The sequence below is a fragment of the Pelodiscus sinensis genome, chromosome 16 (genome assembly GCF_052426305.1).
Source record: "Pelodiscus sinensis isolate ZL-2025 chromosome 16, ASM5242630v1, whole genome shotgun sequence".
Classification (NCBI taxonomy): domain Eukaryota; kingdom Metazoa; phylum Chordata; order Testudines; family Trionychidae; genus Pelodiscus; species Pelodiscus sinensis.
In genome coordinates this window covers 2,514,125-2,540,995 of record NC_143067.1, presented here as the reverse complement: position 1 = coordinate 2,540,995, position 26,871 = coordinate 2,514,125, and the positions used below count along the sequence as shown (strand labels likewise).

Here is a 26,871-nt window from a genome sequence, read left to right as displayed (position 1 = left end):
GAATGTTCCTGGGCAGGAGAGCGGTAAACGTAAGAGTCAATTTTAAGCAAACATTGCACAATATTGACGAGAGACTAATTTTGAATTTACAGCTGCGAGTATTTTCCCTGAAACAGGATTCAAGAGTTACACTGTTTCAGCCAGGGGCCAGAAACACCCAAGTGTCTAATCGGCAGCTCAGATGTTGGAGACTTACAATCCACAGACCAAGAACATTCACTTCCTAATTCTGAGGAACAAATCAGTCAGAGATGAAGTTTGTGGAACAGATTATTTGCCGTGAGTCATTTGCCCAGTTACAATGTGTGCACGTTATAACAAAAAGAGTTTGCATCAATTCCTGAGGTCACATGGAGAAAGGTATTAGAGAGCCTATTTCACTAGTCTTTAAAAACACCGCATTTTTAAAAGCATTTTCATGCACTATTACAAAAGTTACAGATTAATTGAACTGACTGGCTTAAAGTATCTGCATTTCTTGCGCAAAAATAATGTGACAAATTAAGTTTTTATTTAGTTCTCCTTCAACTGGGAAAGGCTGTAATTATGTTAGTGTGTTTACCGCTAAAATATATGTTTAAATAATAAATACTTGTTCTAGGAAACTATTTTCAATGTACTTCTTTAACATAATCAACTGCCTTTCAAGCCTGTGAATATTTCAATTGCGATTAAAACGATATTATTTACATTTCACATTTTACAGTTTGACCACGAAAAAAAGTTTTAAATTAACTTTTTTTCCCCCTTTTTACTTGGCTTCTGACATGTGATGGGAATTGTATTGTAAATATCTATGTGACATTCTGTTATGGTCAACATTATTATCTGAGCATCTTATAGTCTAACTTTTTTTTTAATCCTCACAGTACCGCTGTGAAGGAGAGCAGGGTCATGACCCCATTTCACAGATGGGGAACTAAAGCCCAGAGAGGTTAAGCACCAGAATTTTCAATGTATTTAAACTCCTCATTCCCACAGAAATCAATGGAAGCTCAGTGCTCATATGCCTTCTATAATCCAGCCTTAAGTGATGTGCCCAAGGTCATATAGGAAGTTGGTGGCAGAGGAAGAACTTGCACCCCCGTATCCTGAATCGCAGGCTGGAGCCCTACCCACTTTTTCTAAGCCAGAATAGTCCATGTAAATAAAGTTGCATGCATAACCCATCTGAAACTTGTGAAGAGCTTAGTGGTTTGCTTTCCTCCCATAGCTCAAGTTTTGCTCTGGGTTTTGTGCAGCTTGGTCAAAGCTACCAAGATTTGCCTGGTTCTCTGGCAAAAAAATCACAAGACACTAAACATTTGACTTGGTTTTAAAAATAAAATCACAAATCCAACCAGGTTTGCTCAAACCTAGCCCCACATTTGCAAAACCAGCTCCGAGTTTTGCTCTTGCAATGACATCCAAACATCGGAAGCGCTTCATTCCCCCTCCACTAGCAAAGGGCAGCGAAAACGTTCACTGGATAGCTACCTTCACTTTGGACACTGAAAATCCAATGGACATTTTTAGCAAAGGGGAGATAAAGTGACTGATTCCTCTTGTCTTGTGTCTGTGGATGCTGTATGTAGTCTGAATTATTTAGAGATCATTCAGCTACCTTCACGCATTTCCAGGTTTGCTTTTAATGGACTCCCGGTTCTTTCAGCAGTCATATCTTTTCCCTGTGGGATTTCACATTCCATTTCTAGGTTACAGAACGGCAGGAACAATTTTACAGTGAAGGCTGCAAGACAATTTCCATTCTCAGCCCAATTACAACCCACTCTCTAAGATTCACAAAGAAACAAACTAACTCCTTTCCGTCTGAATCTTCCCATAATCTGCGCCGACAACAAGGCCTTTCCACCATCTACAACAACAACTGATTCCCCAGCTTTCAAGCTGTGGAGCTTTGAAGCTGCCAACCAATTACCTTTATTAATCACTACAACCGGTTTTCAAAATGGAAACGCCAATGCTAGGAGCATTTCCTGATGCCGCCTCTCCAGCCTCTTCCTTTCCTAATCTTTTGCCTGTCCCATTAAAAGTCTTTAACTACAATGGTGCATATCCTGCAGACCCTTATTAAAGCAACTCCCCCTCCAAGACCGTGGGGAGTTTGGTCTACTTAAGGGCTTCAAAATGGACCCCATTTTTTATACCTGCTTTGTTATAATACCCTTCCATCCATCTGCACTAGTCTTCCATATGAGAGTGAGAGAGAGAGATGGAGTCCTCTGCACATTGTAAGACTGATTTAATATTTAAAATATTCAGTCCTGGGGATTAAAAAGGAGGCAGGGGAAGGCAAGATCCTGTTTCAAGCTTTTTTAGCTTAATCCCGTTTAATTCAGAAACCAAAAAATACAGCTCTGCACCTGCTTCCCAAGGAACCTTGAGCAACCAAGCCATGGCCGAAATGTCATAGAATCCTAGAACCAGAAAGGACCTCGCGAGGCATGGAGTCTAGTCCCCTTCCCTCAGGATCAAGCCCCATTGAGATCATCCCTGACAGCTGTCTCTGTAACCTGCTCTTCAATATCCCCGGTGATGGAGATTCCACAACCTCCCTGGGCAATTGATTCCAGTGTTTGACCATCCTGGCAGGTAGGACGTTTTTCCTCGTGTCCAACCTAAACCTCCCTTGCTGCAATTTCAGCCCACTGCTTCTTGTCTTATCCTCAGAGGCCAAGGAGAACAATTTTTCTCCCTCTTCCTTGTGACACCCTTCTAGGTACCTGAAAACGCTATCGTGTCCCCTCTCCGTCTCCTCTTTTCTAAACTAAACAAGCCCAATTCTTTCAGTCTTCCCTCAGAGGTCATGTTCTCTAGAGCGTTCATCATTTTTGTTGCTCTTCTCTGGACCTTCTCCAATTTCTCCACATCTTTCCTAAAACGTGGCATCCAGAACTGGACACAATCCTCCACAAACTGAGGCCTAGTCACTTGTGATGTCGTGTTTCAGAAGGATATGGGAAACAACAGACTTAAAAGCTTATAATGTGAGAGAAGGAGAGAAGGAGAAGGAAATAAAGACACATGAGCAATGGAATAGTGGAAATAAAGTGAAATGGAAGAGAGAGAAGAGAAAGGCTTGCCTTGAGGCATGACACACCTGGCTTGGTACTTTCCACAATGGGTACATTGCAATGCCCAGAACTGGACACAACACTCCAACTGAGTGCAGAACGGAGCGGAATGACTTCTCATGTCTTGCTCACAACACTCCTGTTAATGCAGCCCAGAATCATGTTGGCTTTTTTTGTAACAGCGTCATGCTGTCGACTCATAATTAGCGTGTGGTCCACTATGAAGCCCCTGCATAAGTATTTGCAGGAATGGGGCCAATTTGTGAGGACAAACCATTTGAAGCTTTTGAAGTTCTAAGAAATTGAATATATATATCAAATGCAAATTCTCCAGTTGAGGCTTCGAACAAAATAACTAAAATTTAGTGGCTGCCATTTGGAGATTTGGGGCTTCTGTATCCGCGCCTTCCCTCCCCCCCCCCCCCCCCGCCCCCACACTGCAGGAAACAAGCATTGCTGGTACATGGCATCTCTAATAATCAGCATCTTGTCCATTTTTACTTCCTTAGCCACTGTCATGGCAAATGCCGAATCCTTCACCACGAGGCCCGCTTCTCCTGGGCTCGTCCCTGAAGTAAGAGCTCAGTTCAGCTCTGAGGGAAGCAATCCCACTGACCATCTAGATTTGTGCCCCTCCCAAATTTGATCCCGGTGGCATAAAACTGGAGCAGCCCAAGAAGGAATACACATCAAACCCCTGGTGGCTGCCTTGGCTTTGGGCCCAGAAGAAAGGCAGGCCTGCCGCAAACTAGACAAAGCCATTCGACATTAACGTTCAGACAACACCTACCTCACTCCAGACCAGCATGGTGCCGAATATGACCTGTAACCCATCAAAGAAATTGTCTCCTATGATGATGACAGTAGCACCGCCTGTAGTCCATCCTTCACTCGGACTGATGGCTTTGATACATGGTGTAGCTGCTTTTCAACACACATGAAAAAGAGAAGTATGCAGCTGTTAGAACTGGATTTTAATGACAGAAGATTTCAGGGTGGGAGAAGCTTCCCCCACCCCCCAACATAAAAATCTCAGAAAGCTCTTTCTTGCTTGTGCGTGCGTGTGACCCCACATTAGATCTTTGGAGAGGAGATGGGCTTTGCCCATTAATTTTCATCTTTGTGTTTCTAACAAGACGATAAACATTTTATCTGCCGTGGCAAAGAAACTCACAACAGGATAGGCCAGCGCAAGTGGAAAACAAAACACATTCCTATAGCCAGCCTATGTTTAAATACCGAGTACTTGATCCAACAGAAGGATAATCCAGCTACCTTGATTAGCCATCTGAATGTACAGAAATCATACTTATTATGGACAATGTGAGTTCGATTTAAAAAAAAAACCAGGCATGCAAGAATGATACTTTCATTCTTCTGCCACAGGCCCCAGGCTGCTCCAATGTTCCACTGTCCTACTGTGGTGCAGTACGGCGGCAAGGGTCAAAATCAGTATGTGCTGCCAGGTCAAAGACTGTGCAATTAAGAGACCTGCACACTGCACTTTGGATGTCAAAAGTCTCCTGTGGGGCCATGCACTCCCCCCGCCGCCAGGCCACCGCTGCCAGCTTCCCCAGGGCTGCAACTGGCATCAGCTGAAGGTATAGCAGCAAGGTGGGCCCTGTGGCCTAATGGATAAGGCACCAGCCTCTAGAGCCTGGGGACATGGGTTTGAGTCCCCACAAGCAGCTGCTGCCGTCCCATGCACAGCCTACCTCTCAGGGGTTTCTGTCCCTACCCAGTGCTCCTTAAGAGGGTAAAAGCTCTCAGGCCCAGATGTGGCAAAGATATGTCAGCTTTAGGGTCACAAGCAAGCTAAGAGCTGCACAGCAAGGCAGCAAACCATTCAGAGTTCAGGCCTGTCACTCAGGAGTTAACTGGCCTGACCAGAATTCTGCTGCTGTGAAAATGCAGTTAACCAGAGGAGAAATGGGCCCTTGGTTAACTGGTCACCTCCCGGAGCAGCAGCGGCTCAAGAGCCAGATGGGGGCAGGTGTATCAGAGGACTTGCTGCTGCATCCACACCAGATGCCGGTCTAAGGCAGAGAACATGGGACCCAAGCCTCACAGGACAGTCACACACAATACATCAGCTGCCAGACAAGAGGGAGTGTTGTCCAGTACAGGAAGTCCTGCACTGATGAAGGGGCTGTGTTCCAAATGTCGGGTGGGTAGTTGGGTACTGGGAACCCATTTCCCCTTTTCCCCTGTTGAAACAAATGGGGGGTAGGTACCCACACAAGCCTCCTCAGCCCATGAGGTAGCTGAAATACTCTGTATTTGCAGTGAAAAGCAGTAGAAACAGGGAGAGGAGCGGGGGTATTTAACCACAGAGGCTGGTGCTTAAGGAAAGGCAGGTTTAATCTGAGGAGGATGAAGAAGTAGGTGGAGTTCGGAAGGGGATTCCCTGGCTACCATTCCCCAAAAGTGGCCAGTGTTAGGCCAGTGTTAGCAATGGGCTAGGTGCTTCATGTGGCCAACATTCTGGCCCCAGTGAAGTCAAATGGGAGTTTTGCTGCTCGGGTTTGGGATTTCACCCATCTCTGTTATCTCTGTTAAGTCACGGGCTCTGTCTACACTGCAGAGTCTACACTGCAGAGATTTTGTGGTCTCCGTGTCCAAGGAACCCGTCTGCTCTTCCAAAAAAAATTTCAGAAGAGCAGATGCTTTTTTTCGGCATCCCTGTAAACCTTGTTTATGAGGAAGAAGGGATGTGCCAAAAAAAGGGGGTTTTCCAACATTTGGCCCTGTGTTGGTGGGTGAAATGTTGGAAAAGCCTCTTCCAACAAAAGTAGAAGAAAAAGATATGCAAATTGTGGTTTGTCATTTGTGAACCTTTTTCTAGATGAACACCTCCGTCTAGACACAGCCACAGAATCAGAACACTGGTACTGGAAGGGACCTGGTGAGGCTCATCAAGTCCAGTCCCCTGCCCTCATGGCAGGACCAAGCACCATTTAGATCGTCCCTGAGAGATGTCTAACCAACCTGCTCTTAAGTATCTTCAGGGATGCAGGTTACACAACCTCCCTGGGCAATTTATTCCAGTGTTTCACCATCCTGACAGTTAGGAATTTTTTCCTAATGTCCAACCTAAACCTCCCTTGCTGCAATTTAAGCCTGTTGCTTCTTGTCCTGTCCTCAAAGACTAAGGGGAACAATTTTTCTCTCTCCTTCTTGTGACACCCTTTTAGATACTTAAAAGCTGCTCTCGTGTCCCCTCTCAGTCTTCTCTTTTCCAACTAAACAAACCCCGTTCCTTCATCCTTCCCTCACAGTTCATGTTTTTTAGCTCTGTCATCATTTTTGTTGCTCTTCTCTGGACCTTCTCCAATTGCTCCACATCTTTCCTAAAATCTGGCGCCTAGAACTGGACCCGATCCTCCAACTGAGGCATAACTGACATAGCTTCACTGAGAATCAAGCCGTCTCTCTGCCTGCATAGGTCAACGTACAGAGGACGGGGCTTAGCAGCTGGCCAGCATGTTGGCAGAAAGGCTGGGCGAAGTGCGTGGCCTGTTTGGTTTAGAATTTGAAATGATGGCTGGGGGGCTCAGAACTGGTGTGTGGCTTTTTTGTTTTGTTCGAAGCCTTCAGGATGTAACTAAACTAAATAAATAAAAGAACCCGCGGCAGGCAGAGGGCTTGGAACTGCTTTTAACCCAAAGGGCTAGCGGAGTTAATGTTATTCATTGGGCAAGTGCCAGATGGTCGGAGTGGAACTGATGCACCAGGAAGACCATTTCTTTGAAGCACGCTGAAAGGTGGCTAGGCCAGGGGATAGACATAAGGGAGGAGCTGGACTTTGCTGAATTGCCACTCATGGTATGCATTTCTGCAGAAAAGCTCCAGAGGAACAGATGATGTACATGGGACGCAAACAGGCCCCGTTCTCGCTTACAAAAAGGCTGTAACTGTCAGGCACAAAGTTTTCCACTACTTAATAGGTGATAGGTATGCCAGCTAAAATGAAAAAAACCCACATAACCAAAAATCATTACATTGCTCCAAACTTGGCAGCGGGCGGCACTTTAACTTTTACATGAACTAACAAAAGAAACAGCCTAACATTACAGTCATGAAAATGCAGCGCACGCACAGAAGTAACTTCAAGATGTTTAATTTGGATTCAAGTTACTTGTATAAAACGGCACATAAAAAGTTTGGAAAGCCCAATCCAAACGTTTTCCTTTCGAGTGACCTCCCGGCAATGGATTTGCCACTAAACCAGCTTTTCCAAATGTCATCTAGCCCTTTCACAAAATCAATTCACCCATAAAAATTAAAATCCACTCCAAACTACACTATTCCTGATATTTACGCACACTGCAATAAAACTTGGACATAATCGGTTCTTCATGTGTCTGCACAAGGAGCTATTCTTACTAAGGACTAGAAGACACACTTAAAAAAAATCATGGAACACTAGAACTGGGAGGAACTTTGAGAGGTCATCAGGTCCAGTCCTCTACCCTTACAGCAGGACCAAGCACCATCTAAATCATCCCTGACAGGTGTCTGTCCAACCGGCTCTTAAATATCTCCAGAGATGGAGATTCCACAACCTCCCTGGGCAATTTATTGCAGTGTTTAACCACCCTGATAGGTAGGAAGTTTTCCCTAATGTCCAACTAAACCTCCCTTCCAATTTCAGCCCATTGTTTCTTCTCCTGTCCTCAGAGGCCAAGGAGAATAATTTTTCTCTCTACCCCTTGTGACACCCTTTTAGGTACTTGAAAACCGCTATCATGTCCCCTCTCGGTCTTCTCTTTTCCAAACTAAATGAGCCCAATTCTTTCAGCCTTCCCTCACAGTTCATGTTTTCTAGACCTTTCATCATTTTTATTGCTCTCCTCCAATTTTTCCACATCTTTCTTGACAGCGTTCGTGGACATTGACATTTTCCTGGGAATGGGTTTGGTTTGAAGCAGCTCCACGTTTCATTGGGAAAACCGGTCTGTGAGAAGATTTTGACCAGTAACGTTGATAAAACAGGTCAGAATTCAAATCTAAGTTTCCATAAAAGATTTATTATAATAAAAGACAGTGGATACACATGCATCTGACGAAGTGGGTCTTTACCCACGAAAGCTTATGCTCCAACACTTCGGTTAGTTTATAAGGTGCCACAGGACTCCTCGCTGCTTTTAGTGGATACACACACACTCTTAAAATACTGAAAGGCAGACAACCCAACAGTATCCAGACCCAAGAGGGCTTGCACGTGTCTTTACCAGACGCCGTATAAAAAAAAAAATCAGTCAGGTATTCAGTGAAAGTGTACTTCTCAAAGCAGACTCTCTGAGCCCAATACACACAAGAGACCACATTAACTGCAACCTCTCAAACAACACATGTGACCCTGATTGAAAGTGATAGAGACATCTCCTACACCTGTAAAATTTTGCTTGTGGTATTGAGTATTAACGAGACCCTCTCATTCCTTGCAAGGCATTGAGAAAAATAAATGTTGACGTGTTTTGCCATGCTGCTTCTGCTATCTGTATTAACAGAGAGAGATGTTAAGTAGGTAGCGGGCAGTTGGGAAGATTTGTCACTGCCTTCAATGGAGCAAGGATTTCACCCCGCAGAAGATGCTTATGGGATTTAGGAGCACAAATCACGTTAAATTCCCAGGAAACTCAGGTGATTTGGGTGCTTTTGGAAAATCGTCCCCCTCTTTTCTGAAGTACTGCTGCATTTTACAACTTTCCATAACTGGATGTTATGTACCAACGTCAGCGCATAAGAAACAAAAGAGAAAAGTGTTGGTGTTGTTTTTTCCCCACGGAGGACTTGTGTATGTATGTATGTGTGTATGTGTGTGTCTCTCTGCTTTCCCCCCAGCCACCAAAGTAGAGGAGACTTTCCTTCCTTCAAAGTGTGACAATAAAATGATTACCCCGCCACAGTTTAGCATAATGGTTCAGAAATGCTTGTGGCATATTGCAGAGTTAAAGTGGAAATTATTAGGTAGCTCTTCTTTGTTATAATAATGATCACTCCACAAATAAAAGCTCTTCTCCCAACGGCACTGCGAGGCACAAAATGCTAATTCTGAAGATTATGTGCGCGCTTTTATTAAATATTACTGTGCCCTGTCTGTTTGAAGGCTTCCCTGCTCTGATTGTTTTATGAGTGCCGTGTTAATGTCAGTCCCATCTCGCTAGCAGCAGGCACACACTTTACCTTTTGTACGAGAGTTGATCAAAGGCCACGTGCTGGGGGAATTGCTGAGAAAACACGGACGAGCGATAAAAATCTAACAGATTAATTGGTTTAAATTTCATTTCAGGGTGTTGAACTTTGGCTTGGGCTGCTAATACGACACTACGAGTCAGGGCCTAATTACCAGATTTCCAATTTGCTGCTGAACAATGGTTGGGGAGGGAGGGAGAAGAGTCGTAATAATAATCATAAAAACCCTTCCAGCCTCTCGTACATATTTAACAACTAGAGTTCTGTGCCCTGACCATTTTAGTAGGCACTTCCCCACTCCCGCATCTGCTCCGCCTCCGTAACATGCTGATTGGCCTCAAATAGCAACGGAAGACAGAGCAAACATCTGGATTTATAGAATCAATGGGAAGTGGGGCAGGTGCCCCCCAACATGCACCAGACCTATCAGGCCCTTCTTTCGGGACTGAATTTATAAGCAGGGACTGCATTTCACCGTCCTGTCTATTTCACGGGTCGAAAACAGAGGTCAGAGGGGAAACGGTGTTTACTTCCGAGTTTATGGTGGCTCCAGGAGTAAGGGTTAATTGAGCTCTGAGGTGCGGGCTCCCTGAGGTGACTTAGAAGGGTTCTGGGGCTGCTTTTATTTTGCTTGTGGAAACTAGTTGCCCTGTGATAGATATCTGGTTTGCTCTAGCGACTGCAAGAATGCCCCGGTGTGCAGTTTGTATCAGAAAATATCGTGCCGCCTTTCATTATCCATAGATGAGGCTCTGGCGAGAGTTGCCACAACAGAACAGGAGTTAAAATGATGGGATATTTGCGGACATTTTTCCTATTTTGAACATGCTGGGCCAGCACAGTGCAACTGCATTAAAGTTGGTGATTCAGATACGGCTACCACGTGTCTCTTCGGAGAGGAAATTTTAGAAGCCAGGTCAGACAACAACGTCTGCCTGAAATTACATGTATTTACTTTCATTTTACAGTTTGCCAGCTGGAGCCTCTAGGTGAAACACTTACTGGAAATCAGCCACTGACGTTTTCAGGGTTGATCCTGCAAGACGCTGGGAGAATGCTTACCTCCTACTCCATTTGGGCCCTGATTCAGCAAAGCGTTTAAGCAAGTGCTTCCATCCAACCGAAGGTCACTGAGGTGTTCTACACAACCCCGACCTTGAGTCCTGTTCCCTCCTTTTCTGGGAAGGGAAGGCATTGAAAATCTTGCCCACTGGCCATTTTCAAAGGGAAAATTTCATTAAAATGGGTTTCCCATCCCTCAACTTTGACTTTTTTGCTGTTTTCTCTGCCTTTCGCCCCCAATTGTCATTTATCGTGCGCTGTTTGTACTCCCCAGTCTGACTGGGCAGCTTAGGCCCATCGTAAGAGTTCTTTGTCTAGCGCTGAAAAATTGCCTTTTAAAACACAATTTCAAAAAGATGAAAATGATTGTTGGTGCAAAAAATTCAAAACCGGAACCTTGTTGTTTTTTAAATTCCTGCTCCCCCCCCCCCCAAAAAAAACCATTCTTGGGTCATAATCAGCATCATTTGCTGCATTTGAAGTCTGACCTCTAGCCCAGCGGTTTTCAATTTTTTTTTTTTATTCATGACCCAGTTGAAGAAAATTGTTGATGCCGCAACCAACAGAATTTGACTAACGTGAGGGCTCTGGGGTGGGGCTGAGGAGGGACTTTGGGGTGTAGAAGGGGGCTCTGGCTTGGGTGGGGTCAGGGCTGGGACAGGAAGGGCTTACCTCTTGCGGCTCCTGGGCAGCGGTGCAACAGGGGGAGGGAAGGAGGCGAAGGCAGCTTTCTGCCTCTCCTGGCACCGCAGACCAGGCTGCGCCCCAGAAGCAGCCGGTTCCCAGCCAATGGGAGCGCAGACCTAGTGCTCGGGGCAGGGGCAGTGTGGGGAACCCTATGCACTCCCCTCCTCCCGCCCCCACATACACACCTAGGAGCCAGGCCTGCTGCTGGCCGCTTCTGAGGCGCCATGCAGTCTGCCGTCTCAGGACAGGCAGGGAGCTGCCTTAGTGCCCCCCCCCCCACTGCTCACCCTGCAGCACCGAGACCCAGCACCCCACAATCCATCACTCCGCACTGGGTTGCGCCCGGTCACTTGAAAACCCCTGCTCTAGGGGACACAATGGAATTTAACCCACTGACTTCGTAGAGCCGAGTCACATAGATAAGGGTGACTGGATCACCCCGTGCAGTAAGCGTCGAAAGTGTTAGTCACAGACGCTTGAAGGAAAGAGAACGTGACCGTGTGCTTCCCATATTGTACCCTCAGCATTAAATCTTCCCTCCTCAGCCAAACAATGCAGTTGCTGTTTATCTAAGTAAAATGATGATTTTCCTGCTTTCCTCCGTGGCAGTGAGGTCTGCTGCCCTCCTTGCTCAGCTCTGACAATAAGCAGCTGCTAGTCAGGAAACAGGGTAACAGAGGTTTCCCTCTTGAAGAGATTACTCATGTAGCTTTATACAACCCAGGCAGGAGGATGCGGTACTCCCCGCCCCCGGGTGTAAGCATCTCTCTGCCTGAGAATCACAATACGGGAGCTGTCGTGATTTACACACCCCCGTGAAAATGGCAGCCGCCTCCCCTCCCGGATCCTTGTGACCTCATCCTTGTCTGACAAAGCAGAAATCATGCCCTGCATAGGGGCTGGGCGCTGGTTTGGTTTCATCGTGGAATTAAAGGTCTGCAGCGGAGCATTGCCTCAGATTGCAGATGGCCAGTTCCCGTTAACTTGAATGGATAGTGGGAATGCAAATCCCCAGGTGTAATATTCCCGCTACAATCAATGCCTCAGACCATCGTTTCCTTTTCCTATCTTTACTGACGCTTCAGCGAATGAAATTGCACTTTGCTGACTCCTCGGCGTTTCTCTTTCCTGGAGGATTCCTGTACCTCAACCCTGGTTCTAGAACTTTCTGGGTTCGGCCAGCCGTTGAGACACAATTGCGCTGAATGAACGATATTACACCCCTCCTCCATAACCAGACTACAGGAGCACACCTCACACGTTAAAATCAGAGAGGTGAACATCGGCCTGCACGTTCCACTCGACCCCTTCCTCGGCAGGTCGAAACAGTGTCTGCTGCTACTTGAGAGCATCGGGGGGGGGGGGGGGGGGTGAGGGGGAGAAGCGGCCAAACATGTCCCCATCTATCTTTCATGGGGGGGCTTTGCTGCCCCTATATCTATTGGTGGCCTGCCTCCGGCCCTCTTGACTGGAGGCTGAGAGGAGGAGCTAGCAGGTAAGAGATGAGCATGCCTTCGGGAGTAGACCATGCTGTCAAGAGAGGCATTCCCCGAATCGTTTTAGAATCCCGTTTTGGGGCTTCCAGGGCAATGACTGGAGTTAGGGCTCTGATCAGCACTGGTCAGTTCGTGGCCAGTGCCAGCTGATGGAGAGCTAGCCACTATGGTACTCAGATCCCTGCAGGGTCATGCAGCAACTAGGAGTGGCTTTCAAAATTTCAGTGGCATCTTTGGTGGACATAGCTACCTACAGCGGCAGATAGATGCATATGTATCATCTGTAGAAGGAGAGATTAATAAAACAGGGACTTTCCAGCTTAGGAAAGAGACAGCTAAGAGTCAATAACGATAGACGTCTATAAAATCATGACTGCAGTGGAGAAAGTGAATAAGGAAAAGTTGTTTATTTGTTCCCATAGCAAAATAACGAGGGGATCCCCAAATAAAATTAATAAGTAGCAGGTTTAAAACAAACAAAAGGAAGCAGCACACTGTTAACCTGTGGAACTCCTTGCCAGAGGATGTTGTGAAGGCCAGGACTACAACAGGGTCCAACTAAGAGATAAATTCATGGAGGACAGGTCCCTCAATGGCTATTAGCCAGGATGGGCAAGGATGGTGTCCCTTACCTCTGTTTGTCAGAAGCTGGGAGTTGGAGACAGGGGAGGAATCTATTCTATTCATTGCCTCTGTGGACCTGGCACTGGCCACTGTCAGAGGATGGAATATGGGACTAGATGGACCTTTGGTCGCTCTTATGTATCTGTAAGGAGCTGGGCTCCGGGTGCTTCTGAAAATCCCACTCAATGCCCACGTGCAACTGTTAGTGCTTCAGTACCTTTGAAAATCTGGCCCAGAAGAGCCCAAGTTCCATTGGCTTTTACATTGGAAAATGGGATTCAGTTGTTCCCGTGAGGCTGTCACCAGCACTTATAGTACCACAGGACCCCAGGGCTGGCAGAGACCTCAGGAGTTGAGTCCAGTTCCCTGCCCAAAGCAGGACCAACCCCGACTCAATCAGCCCAGCCAGGGTTTGGTCAAGCTGGGACTTCAAAACCTCTAGGGCTGGAGATGCCACCCCCTCTCTAGGGAACCCAGCCCAGGCTGTTGCCAGGAGGGGCTACAAGTTCTCCAGTGTTCCCCAGTGCACGAAATGATCATCTAGCCCCATGTTGCCCTAGCATGCCTAGCCCTGGGCTGGCCAAATGCTTTGCAGCCCTGCCACACAGTTGCATGGCTCTGCATCCCCTCCATGCCCCTAGGGAGTTTCTAAAATAAACCAGGAGGCAGAAATTGAAGAATGCAAGTACTAGGCCCGGTGCACACACAAAGATGCACCAATGTGGACTTATTTAAAAGCAATTCCATTAAACCAGTGCAAAACCCTGTGCGTCTCTCCTACTGGTTTTGATCTGTTTAGCTCTAGTGGGAACGTTGCCGGCACATGCTACACCAATGTAACCGATTTTAAGCCAGTGTGTCCACAGAAAGGCTTGCATTAATTTGTTTAAGTGGGGCAATTTGTTAATTTGTTAAGGCAGGGCAAATTCCTGTGTGGACTCAAGACCTTAGCTGAAAATGAAGGGTCGAAAAGCGCAATTTAATTCAACCCATTTTGAGCCCACGTGTGTAAGCAGACTGGGAAAAAAATGTTCGAAACCTTTATTTAGCAATATCTAAAAGCTATTCTACATGCAAATGCAGCTTTAACTCTTCAAATTCAGGGAGCGTAGCTGCTGATGCACATTTTCTAATAATGCACTCAAAAGCCAATAAAAAATACTGAAATGTAAGCCATTCTAAGTCTAACCCCACCCTAATAAAAAATGATCAGATTAGGGTTTTTAGTCACTTACTCTATTGCAAAAAAGAAAAAAAGAAAAAACCCATTTAAAAAAATCTGAAATGAATTATTCATACATTCAAGTGTGATATTTATTGTAACAAGAAGACATTTATTTGCTTCCGATTGTACAATAGATGAATCATTCCTAGTTTCTTGGGAAAATAGGTTTCCTGACCAAAAGTAACTTTTAGCCCAGTTCTTCTGGTTAAGGACAGCCCACAAAAGCAGCTGGAGAAATCATCTTTCAAAAACTGAACAATCCACATCGAAATGCAAAGCAATTGTGTGTGGGGAGAGGGAGCAGAAATCCAGTTATGCTAAGGAAAATCCAAGTGCCTTAAGAGTTTTTAGCCCTGGTCTGATTTCTCTTACAAATCAGAGGATGTACTCTAATGCCATTTTCTGGAGAATCATAAAGTCAAATATGAACAAGTCTAGTGGAAAATCTGTGACGTTAATCTTGGCCTAAGCCGTGTTTTTAACAGGCGCTGAATTTGTGCGCCGGCTTATCCAGATGGCCGTACAGGAATCATCCTGATAGGATTAAGTCTTTGTGCTGAACTCTGCTCCATCTGTTCTCAGAGGTTTGCCTGAGCCTGTCAGAATACGAATTTGTAACCAGTGTCTAGCAGCCTGACTAAAAGCAACAGTTTAAACACACACACACACACACACACACACGCACACATAATTAGACATGTAGGATGAAGTTAGCTTGGTGATTTACCCTTAAAGAAACATATTGGTTTTATTCTTTTTCAGGCATTTGAAAGGGTGTCACAAGGAGGAGGGAGAAAAATTGTTCTCCTTGGCCTCTGAGGATCGAACAAGAAGCAATGGGCTTAAACTGCAGCAAGGGAGGGTTAGGTTGGACATTAGGAAAAACTTCCTGACTGTCAGGGTGGTAAAGCACAGGAATGAGTTGGGTTTTTTTAAGATGGAGATATACCTATCGCATAGAGCTGGAATTGACCTTGAGAGGTCATTGAGTCCAGTCCCCTGCCCTCACAGCAAGACCCAGCACCATCCCTGACAGATTTGACCCAAAATGGGCTCCTCAAGGATTGAACGCAAAACCCCTGGGTTTAGCAAGCCAATGCTCAAACCACAGAGCTATTGCCTACGGACGTTGTAGAAGCTCCCTCTCTGGAGATATTTAAGAGCAGGTTAGATAAATGTCTAGCAGGGATGATCTAGACAGTACTGGGTACTGCCATGAGGGCAGGGGACTGGACTTGATGACCTCTTGAGGTCCCTCCCAGTGCTAGTGTTCTATGATTCTAGGAACAAAGTACACCGCATTGGAATTCAAACACAAAAAGGATTTTTCTTGTTGTTCTGGGACTTGTTCAATTCATTAAACCTCCAGACTCCCCTGAGCGTACCAACGAAGGCATGACGAAGCAGTAAGCAGCATGGATCTTTGAAATCTATTGGAGTATTGGAATGTAGGAGATCATTTCCACTTTGAAGAGATCAGGGCTGAATATTCCTAGCCAGAGGAGAAGAAAAAGGAGCCGGTAAAATCATCTTTATTTCCATTCATGTTGTTGTTTGCTTTGATCGGCTCCCTGTTACTGACACAGGCTTTTGCATTCATTGTTGCAGCCTGCCCGACGCTGAACGCATGCAAACATGCATGTGGAACATGTGCGAAAATTCAGCTCAGGGAGGCCCAGTGACTGATTACACAGAACGGCCAGCGGGGAAGCCTGGGTCCGAAGGAGGTTTCCAGGCGCTGGGCCAAAGGAGTAAGTCGAGAAACGGGCTGATCTCGAAGACAAGCGGCCCAAGGAGTCAGAAGGCTTCACTCGACTGTTTTCCTCGCCAGAGAAACCCCACAGACTAATGAACAAGTGGGCGGGTTGGAGCGGATTTTCAAGGAATAGCTCAGAGAAGCGGATGGCCCAGACCTCAACGCCAGAGGAATGTTGCGCTGCCGGCTTGCGGTTGCGCGTCACAGCCAGTGACCTCTAAAGGAAGAGTGCCATGAGCTTTTTGGCACCTTGTGAAACTAAAGTCAGATCCGGGTAGGATCTCCCTGGTTCAGCACCCTGGGGACCCAACCAGTCCCAAACCCGGGAATGCACCAGACCAGTACAGGTCAACGCTACGGCTGGCTAGTGGGCTCCACTCCAGCAGAGGGGTTGGAACTGACCGAGCTGTGACGGGGTAGCGAGGGGGGCTTGGAAGAAGAGGCAGGGTGGCTGTGGAGCCCCACAACCATGGGCCAGGAGCACAGCCCCATGTGAGTGCGCTGAACCTCGCTACCGTGTAGCTGTGCTCCTTGTCCCCAGCCGTGGGCCCCATAGCCACCTTACCTCTTCCTCTGTCTCCTCACCCCTCCCCCTGCTTCCCTGAGCTCGAATGCCACAAATCAGCTATTTCCCGCACTCCAGAAGTTCATGGAGAGTGGGGAAATGGTTGCCGAGCGTGAGGCCCCAGCTTTTGCCTGGGAAGAAGCACCCCTGGGGATGCCAGTCTACCCCCGGGGATGCCATGTTGCCGGACGAAGGAAGCCTGGAGGACAGAGGACCAGCCGCATCACAGTGCCTGATGACGCACACCTAAGCGCAGTAGGAAGAGGAGATCGGTGGGGTAGAAGAAGGGCACCGTTGGGCCAAGACAAGATGTCACCGCTTGTGTGTCTCTTATCCCAGGACAACGCGGCAACTGCCCCAGTGCCTACGCATCAAAGCGGAAATACGATCGGCGAGCCCAAGCATTTGGGTTTTGCACACGTAAATGTAACACATACATCCGTGTCCAACGCACAACCAATGGAAACTGGAGCCTTTCCATGGACCTCATTGTGTCCATTGTGTCCAGCATGAATAGTGTGATTCCCAAGCACCGAGCCTGGAGTGGCTCACACCACACCATAGGGTGCTGTTTTCTGCATCCGTTTCCTGGCACGTGCTGTTAATTCATTTCATCATATTTGGAGGAGCTTGATCAGGTAGCCATTTGGCAGTGGGAATATTCTACAGCCCCAACAGCAGAGATAAGGGGAGAGATCTGGATGTTGGCCTAGATGCTCACACAGCTCCAGGAAACTGGTTTAGTTGAAATCACCTCTTGGCTTTGCAAGGGAAAAGTCGGGCTTGGTTTTAAAATAAACAATAGTTTGGAGGAAAAAACAGCCATTGACAAAACAAAATGTCATCAGTACTAATCTTTCAACCCTAATTTCGCTATCACTGAAATCAAAGAGAGTTTTGCCATTAACGTCAATGGGAACTAACTAGGATTCTTTGGTTATGATTTTCAACGTAACTAATGAGATAAGGTGCGTCAGTTTTGGGATGCCCAGCAGGAGATACCTGGAAGTGGCCAGATAGTCCCAAAGAGCTGAGCACCCTTCCTCAAATGATCCCTCAAGTTACTTCCAGAAGAGCATTCAAAAGCTGTAGTCACTTGAAAAGTTCTTGGCCTTGATTTCCACTCACAAGAGGCATACCTGAATTCTACGTCCTCCGTGGGATTGGGGGAAGAAGCCTCTTTCTTACAGCAACCAGGGTGTTTTTCTAATTGACAGATATGGACTGGAGTCGCTGGTCTGCATGGTACATCTTAGGTTATAATAATGTATGGCTTTGCAATTGACTGGGGTGCGCATTTTGGGATATGTTAGAAAAGGAGTATCTGGCAAACGTCCTACGTTTTCAGGGAAGCATCCCTCCAAGATTTCTCATGCCCTAGTGCCATTCTTATCCCCCCTTTCATGCCACTCTACCGGTGACATAGCAGTCAGTATAGCAAGTTGGCATTACCTATGAATATTCATTACCCGCTTGAGTGCTACTGAATGTAGTCCTGTCCCGGTAGCTATAAAGGTTCAGCCAAACACAGCAGCTAAGGTGTTCCCGAAAACCTTCATAAAGCTCAAGGTACAGTTTCTAAATGGCCAACTTCTCCAAGACTGGCAGCGAACATCAATATAACAACCTAGTATCATGGGCTGCATCTAGACAGCGGTGCTATTTTGGGATACTTCCGGTATCCCAAAATAGCTATTCCATATCTTTTAAGCAAGCCCATTATTTTTAAATATCACGGGCATGCTATTCTGACATCCCTGTAAACCTTGTTCCACCAAGATTAAGGGATGTTTTGGAACAGTGCTTTATTTTGAAATGTGGCGCTGTGTAGAAATAAGCCATTTTGAAATTAACTTGAAATAAGCTATGCATTTTGAACTATGCAAATTGAGTAGCTCATTTCGAGCTAAGGGTGCAGTGCAGACACCCTCCTAGAGAGTTTCAGACACTCCTGTTTGAGACGCCTGTCTTTGAGGAAGCCAGCTCCCTCCTCCCCTGTCTCTATGGAGCTCGGGAAGCAGAAAGAAGCAGCGCTCCTATCCCGAAGAGAGCTCCTTTGCTCTTGTGGAGGTCAGAGACTCTGCATTAGCAGAAATTCATCAGTGCCGCTCAGTTAGAAATAATTTGGCTGACAGAATTTAGCGATCCAGTCACTGGAGTTGCATAAATCAGGTTCTCCTGCTACGGCTATTTTGATTGATCATATATTTTAAGGCCAGAAGGGACTATTATAATAATCTAGTCAGACATCCTGCATAATACCGGCCGAAGAATCTCACCCAATAATTTCTGCATCAAGTTCATAGTATATAACTCAAATAGAGGTTATTTTAAAGACATCCAGTCTTGACTTAAAGAGTGCGAGCAAAGACGTCTCTCTGACCACTCTTGGTAAGTTGTTCTAATGGTTAATTTCCTTACTCTAGAAATCATGCTGGGCTTGCATAGGGTGCTTTTGGAACGAGTGCTATTTAAGAGAATGGCACGCTTTCTAAAGCGGTGACTTCACAACATACTTTGTCCATGCAAATGGACGGGAGGCTACAACTCCACCTGGACACACATACTGGTTTGGCCGTGGGGTGCTTCTTTACATCTGAGACAATGTGGCTCTTGTATGTCCCTAGGGCAGGGAAGAGGTTAGTATCTTGCACCCTGTTATGTCAAGTGACAAACACTCCTAACAGGCTATTATGTAAAAAATATGCCTGAGTTTCTGAGTCACCACATTAACGAGGGAACTGACATGAGGAAGGAGACTTGGGAAAAGTCCGACACCAGAAAGAAAATCATTTCCGGCTTGAAGCTTTGCAACCCGTCAGGATATTAGGGATCACGTATTATTATGGATATCACGTATTATTATGATCAAGCTTTTCTCCTGTGCGTAAACTTGTGTAAGATCTCCAACAATCCTGGGTATTTTTTCCTAATAGGAAATAAACTAAAAAGCAGAAGTAACACAGAAGTGCATGCCAGTCGTATTCTATTAAAGAGACACAAACTTAATATTTGTACTACAGGTCAAACCTCTCTAGTCCGGCACTCTCTGGTCCAGAAACATCCATCATCCAGCATGATATGAGTTAGACAGGTGTCCACTTATCATGGGTGTGGCCAAGTTTCCCAAGGTTTATTTACAGCCACCAGTCAAAAAAAGTGGCCTTTTTTCGAAAAAACTTCCCCTGCGTCTAGACTTGCTGCCATGTTCTTTCGAAAGTAAATCAAAACCTCGTTTTACAAGGAATAACGCCTTTTTTTGAAAGCGCTCTTTAGAAAAAAGGCGCTACGTAATGCAAACTGTGCTTTTTCAAAAGAGAGCATCCAGACTGCCTGCGTGCTGTGCTCTCTTTCGAAAAAGCAGTTCACTTTTTCGAAAGAAGTGGTTCCAGTCTAGACCCTCTCTTTCGAAAGACGCTTGTAGTCTAGACGTCGCCTCCTGGCTCTCAGTGCTCTGTGCTGTTCTGTAGCTCTAATTTACCCCTAAATGTCTTCCAAGAGCCCATGAAGCAGTGGAAGTGCTGGTAACGCTGCTAGACAATATTGACCTCCCATAATCCAGAAAATTCTGTGGTTCAGAACCGGTCAAGTCCCGAGGGTGCCGGACTAGAGAGGTTCAAACTGTATTTCAAAATTGCTCTCCTATACAATAAACCGAGTCCTCTGTGTAGCTGGCTGTGTGTGTGGAGTGAAAAAGACATGTCTTTGTTTCAATTCCCCACCACTTTAAGGTCCTTTTGCAAAGTCTCATTAAGCTGCATTCAAATGTTGGCATCTCGGTAAGTACTTTAATGCCAGATAACTCTTGATATGCTTAATAAAAATTGTCAGTGCACCCTGGGTTTAGCAGGCCAATGCTCAAACCACTGAGCTATCCCGGCCCTCTCTGTGATACTGTTATTTTATATTAAAGGCTTGACTACGAAGACATACCCATGCCACGTGGTATGCAGGCCATACTAAAGAACTCAGGGTGAAAGAGTTCAAATGAGGCAGATACCGGAAGTTTCTCCGTGTCATTCCAGTTCATACCAGTTACAAGATCGAAGGGCTGTGGCCAAATCGTCCTGCCGCACAACAATTAGGTCAGCAAGTCAGATTTCTGAATAGCTGCTAGGTCAAATGAACTGAGGTGACCGTGACATCTAGGAACATTCTAGATATGAAATAACCCAGCTTTCTCTGTACAATCGGAGCAGAAGGTTTAAAGCAGAGGCAGGGGACCTTTTGTGGGGGTTGGGGGCCACTGACCCACAGAAAAATCAGTTGGGGGACGCACACAAGTGAACAAATAAGAAGCAAAAAAACCAAACCCCCCCCCACTGACTGAGGAGAAAAACTCTCCCCACATTCTGCTCACACCTCAGAGCCTAGGGGGGCCTAGCCTAGTAGATTTTGTGTGTTCCAACCCTCATGGTGGGGCAGCGGGGGTACTGGAGCACCAGTGATGGCTCCCCAATGCTGGGGGAGGCCATGAGCTTTGGGGGCCGGATGCAGGCAAGCCGGGAGCCACATCCGGCCTCAGGTTCCCCGCCCTGGTCTAAAGGCATTCAGAACCGAGGTGCCATCTTACGGATTGTCTTATTGGAATGATTTATAAAGGCGGATGATTGGCACTGTCTCGTGAATGTAAAAGAGAAAACAAGACAGCAATTACAAAGCTCCCATAAGCCTCTCAGACTCAGACCTTCGACAGCCTTATATAAAATCTCCAGGATAGTCAGTGGGTCTGTACTGCTGGGCAGCTGACGGATATTTAACCGGAAATATCCCTTTGTACGAAAAAGGCACATGAATGTGATTTTAGGGAGCCCTGCTATTTAAGTAGGCTTTTTTGTTTTAAATAAACTTAAAATACTACCAATGGTCTGGTAGCACTTTATAGACTAACGAAACCTGTCGATGGTATCATGAGCTTTCGTGGGCACCGCCCACTTCTTCAGATGACTGGAGTTATGAAGAAAAAGAAGAAGTGGGCTGTGCCCACGAAAGCTCATGTTACCATCTACAGGTTTTGTTAGTCTATAAAGTGCTACCAGACCATTGGTCGTTTTTTAAGTTTATCCTGTACAGACGAACTCAGTTACCTCCTGAAGCTTTTTTGTTTTGTTGGCTTAACAAAGGCGGTATCTCAAGAAAAGCAGAGAAGAAGTTGTCTCCGCCTCTTGAGAGAGGAGGTTCCATACTAACGTTCCAACCCTGCAACTAATATCACCAACACAAAGTCCCACTAAAGTTCCCAGGACTTTCCTGCGGCACAGCATCCGACCGGTCCCTATCTATTGCAGGATGTCTCTGGCTTCTAAGCAGTCTAGGAGAAGGCCTGTGTGATACACAAGAGCAGCGGCGGAGCACTGCATTAGCAATCACGGCGCTCTCTGCTCACATCAGCAGTTCCCAAACCAGACGAGCGACGGGACTCGAAGCGCATCATTGGCACATTTCTTCTTTCGCGGCTGCCGTGGGGGAGACAAGTCAGTCCCTAGCGCGCCCCATTCCTCAGTGATCTCACTCCAGAGAAGAAGAGGAGAGTGGGATGAGGAAGGAGAAGAAATAAAATTTGGCCCTTTAAAAAAAAAAAAAGCATTTAAACTGCTTGTCAGCCGTCTGCCTGACAAGGCCACTTGAATGTATTCAGGAGTATTTGCATAAGCGCTCACAGTGAGTTCACTGTAGCTGCTAGCGCTAATGGTACATACAGTAATTTAGTCACTTCTCTTAGGCATCCTGTCAGAGTGACGAGCACCCCTCTTTGTCTTGTTGCATATTAGATCATTAGATAATAAAGTGTTAGAGCATGCGAGCTGACAGGGTCTCCGGCGATATCAGTTTTCGAGGGCACTGCATGCTGCCAGAGAGGAAAAATAATAGAGAAACTGATGCTGCAATTGGCTTTTCATTCAAGTGGCTATTCCCAGAAATATGAAAAATTATGATGAAGGAAGGGATAGGAGTTTGTGCAAGAAATTCTGCAGAGGTCTCCCGTGGGGGCTTCATGCTTAAGAAACCTGAAAGAGTTCTTCCAGGCCTGCTTGAATGCGACCTCTCTTGCATACCCTCCTTCTCCCACACCTGTCCCGGGATAATCTTTTGAATTGTTTTGGAAAGGTTTTCCTTTTAAAATTACAACCTAGGTTGAAGTACTGGTTGAACCTCTCTAATCCGGCACTTTCTGGTCCGGCAACCTCTGTGGTCCGGTATGATGTTAGTTAGCCAGATGTCCACTTATTGCGGGTGAGGCCAGGTTTCCCACGGTGCCATAAAGTTTGTTTACAGCCACCAGTCCTGTGCTGTTATTTAGCTCTAAATTACCCCTAAATGTCTTCTAAGAGCCGGTAAGCAGTGGAAGTGCTGGTAATGATGCTAAGCGTGAGCATGTTTTTTATGTTTCATCTACTTATTTCCTTGTGCCAATACACTAAGTTTGGCACAAGCACTTTGTTATGAAGAGAGCGGATAAGTCTTGGGTAGGTATAGGCTTATATAGGGTATATGAGTCCGGTCAGACATTATTCAGCAGTACTGTAAGTGTTGTTGCATTTATTCACCTCAGTGAGATAAAAATAAAGAGACCCTCTACAATATTGACCTCCCGTGATCCGGCAAATTCTCTGGTTCTGCGCCACTCAGGTCCCAAGTTTGCTGGACTAGACAGATTCAATCTGTATATTGTACCGATTCTGATCTATACTAACTCTTCTCTATTCATCCTCCTGGATTTGTATGCTTTAGAATGGCCCCGTGGCTTACCCTAAATATTAAACATGAGAAAATCCAACTATCTGTGAGTGAAATTGCGATAATTATTGCAAACCACGGGTCACTGTGGCCCACCCTACTTCTGCCACAGAGAGCAGAACAAAATCATTAGCCTCTGTCTTTCGAAAAAGAGGTCAATTTATTTGAAAGATGAGCTTATTAGCCCTCCAGGATCATGGTGTAGGGAGTTTGGATGCAAACTCCTGATCTCGGTTTCTACGTCTGCACGGAGAGATGAGCCCCTAAAAAGGGAGCTGTCCTTTTCCTCCCTGACCAGCAGGATATAAATAGAGACCTGTGCTGCAGATCCCAAAAATAATCTAGGTTCCCTGCAAACGAGATAGTAAAACCCCACAGTCCAGAGACACACGGCTCCTGAGTAGCTCAGGAGGAAAAACTTTCAGTCCAGTTTTGCTTTTCGGCCCCCAATGTGACCCTTTTCTTAGGTGCCCTGCACACCGGAGCTCAGTGTTTCAAAGCAGCATTTGCCGTCGTAGGCTGGTAACGAAAATCAGAAGGTTAATACTGTCTAACAAAGCCAGGCCGCAAGCGCCCCACCTCGTCACTTTCTTCTCCCTCGTCCCCACAAACCACCTCGGGTATTCATCGCTTTCTGGACAGACGTGTGTGTGTTGGGCTCCAAACCTCTATCCGGGCCTGGGTACAGCTAATTAATAAAAGCACTGTTGGTACATTCCAGATGGTCAGAGGAGTATTCTCATGCTTCTGGTGATATAACCCCCATAGTCAGAGCAATGGGCAACGCAGCTACCAACTGGGAACCTGATTTGACTTGGGTCATCTTCTCTCCTCCCCATCCACCCCGGCCACCGAAGATGGCCGACACAAGAGTATGGTGCATAATCACAATTAAGGAAGACAGACCAGGGCTTAGGACTTAAGGCTTCAGGACTAGGACAACTAGGAGGAAGAGAGGGATGTATTTTGGGGGAGGGGACTATGAAGGATGCCAATTCCAGTGGAGAGCGCTATAGACTATTCCAGGCAAGGCCTTTAAGTTTTCGGTGGTGTCTCACAAAGGTTGAATGGGTCATTTTTTAGTGCAGCAGTCACCATAAATGAGAATTTGCCCACAGTGGCAAAATAAAATGATCTGAGAGCTATTTGAGAAACAAATTGGATTAGATCATCACTTTTCCTGCAGGATTTTAGACGAAGAAATAATTGTGGTGAATGTGTGTAGAATTTGTTGGAAAAAGCTGACATTTAATGGCAAACACTAGGCCTGAGGCTTATCTGGAAATATCTGTATAATTTTATCATTTTCTCCTTTCTGTCCACAGAGTTCTTTACCCAGTGAGAGTGGTAGGTACATGAAAAGGAGCTAGCACTCCAGTAGGTTTGAAGACAAGAATGACTAAAGCATGAGAAAACAAGGATACATTTAATCACAGGTAGGCATTCAAAGGTCCTCACTGGGGGAAAAGGGGGGGGGTAGCTAACTTAGTTCTAATAAACCCCCCAAAGCAGGTTTTGAAAGACAAAAGTTTATGTTCAAATGACTGCAAGGTCGACGCGACCGAAGTGTCCTTCATAAAGCTCTGCCTCTTGCTAATTAATAAAAGCACCATTTGTACATTCCATACAAAAATGGAGCAAACATTGTGACAATGGTTTGTTTATTAGATTAGGATGTTGGCAGGGAGGAAAAAAAATTCTATAGGATGAAGTGGGGCTGAAAATGGCTCATGACCTATATAAAAAGTTAGAGCTAAATAAATACAGATGTAAGTTATGTGTAGATAATGAGAAACACTGCTGAGCTAAGAATTTTCAGGTAGGAAGTGAGAACTACAACACCCATCCTGCAACCACTTAGCCATACTTTTAACTGTCCTCACAAAAACAGCCTTGTGGACTTCAACAGAGCGACACGTGCATAGGGTTAAGCAGGTGGTCGCAGGATCGGAACCCAAAAGAATGAGTAGAATAGACATCTCTGCCATCAGCAATTCATCCAGGGGTGGAAAATGGCATTTTCACTTATTACTATTATCACAGTGAAAGCTCCGCTATCCGGCACTCTGTTCACCGGGAAACTTTGTGAACCGGCATTGCCCCCGACCGCAATACCGCCGCGTCTTCAGGTGCACATGCCTGGCTCCCACCTGTCTTGTGGGCTGTTGCGGGGCTTCTGACAGCCGGCACTGCCAGATGACATCATCCTTCCTGCTTAGCCTCCCTCAAGCTGCAGGGAGCCGGATCTGCCAGGAGCGGTTAGAGGCAGAGCAATAAACTTTGTTAACCGGCACATTCAATTAACCGGCAACCCCCAGGACTGCCAGATAACAAAGCTTTCACTGTATTATCATCATCATTTGAATTATCATATATTGTTTACATAGTTCCAAGTGGCATTCACTTTCCTTGAGACACATTTTATCTGGTTTCTATCTCTTTGGCAGAATATAACCAATTACCCCATGTAATCCCTGGCAAACATGAATGGCACAAACGAGTTAAGGATGGGGTGCGTATCACACCCATTTCTGTCAATGGGAGCAAACACCTCGTGTTCCGAATTGTCACCCACTTCCAAAAGGAGGGACTATTCTCCCAAGTGGCTGGGGGTAATTCCCTTATGATGGTGGGAGGGGTGTTTGTTTGGGTTTTTTAGAAGTAGTTACCAATTTAAAGGACAAAACAAAAAACCAAAACATTAATTCGGTTCAGATTTTCAAAGCAGCTCAGCTCTCAGTTAACGAACATCAGTGCACTAGCCAGATTTTCTACAGCGTCAGCACCTAGCTAACACCAGACACCTGATGCCAATTGTAGGCACGAAATGCTATCGAAAATCTACCCACACAGGCCAGGGGAGCAACCCCATTTTGAAAACCTGACCCCAATTTTGGAGGCTGAGTGGAGGTGATCCCAAAAAACGTAGACCTTTTTCGGGAAAGCAAGGGGCTGGTTCTTCATGAGAATTTTCTCACGTCCCCTGCCACCACCAAAAGCTATAGTGTTCCGCTGCTTTGAAAAGCCAAGCCCCATTTTTGGAGGCAGGACAATTTGAAATGACAAAGAAGCGAGAAACCAAATAAACCCACATTTAACGTATGCCAACCAAAGAAAATGATATGCCTACCATGTTCCAGATAAGAAGGCGTACCTTCCGAGGGATCAAGCCTTCGAGCCCTTCGCCCGTGCTTGGAGTTGTTGTGTACAAACATGTTGTCCGACACCGCCAGCACGTGGCCATCAACGTTGACTGTTGTCGACACCACAACCTTGGAGCACAGAAGCAAAACAGGTCAACATTTTGATACATTTAAAAAAAAAGAGCACAGATTGTAATAAACTAGGTTAAATAAATAACAGTTGGGAGCTGCAGAAAATTGTGTCGCTATTTCGCATAATAACTGGTGCTTATGCTGTACAAATCTAACAAGAGACACTATTGA

The 26,871-nt window shown here is 45.9% G+C and overlaps 1 protein-coding gene across 8 annotated transcripts in view; it reads right to left on the bottom strand.

Annotated features, from left to right (window-relative positions):
* Positions 1-26,871, bottom strand: part of EBF1 (EBF transcription factor 1) — a 347,143-nt gene that overhangs the window by 88,807 nt on the left and 231,465 nt on the right. For 2 of the 8 annotated variants that reach the window (XM_075900634.2, XM_075900638.2), the window contains exons 8-9: positions 26,556-26,697; positions 3,865-3,998 (exon numbers count right to left, since the gene is read on the bottom strand). In XM_075900634.2, coding sequence (XP_075756749.1) covers positions 3,865-3,998; positions 26,556-26,697 — 276 coding nt within the window. The remainder of the gene's footprint in view (positions 1-3,864; positions 3,999-26,555; positions 26,698-26,871) is intronic. The other 6 variants (XM_075900635.2, XM_075900640.2, XM_075900636.2 and 3 more) reach the window with 3 other exon arrangements.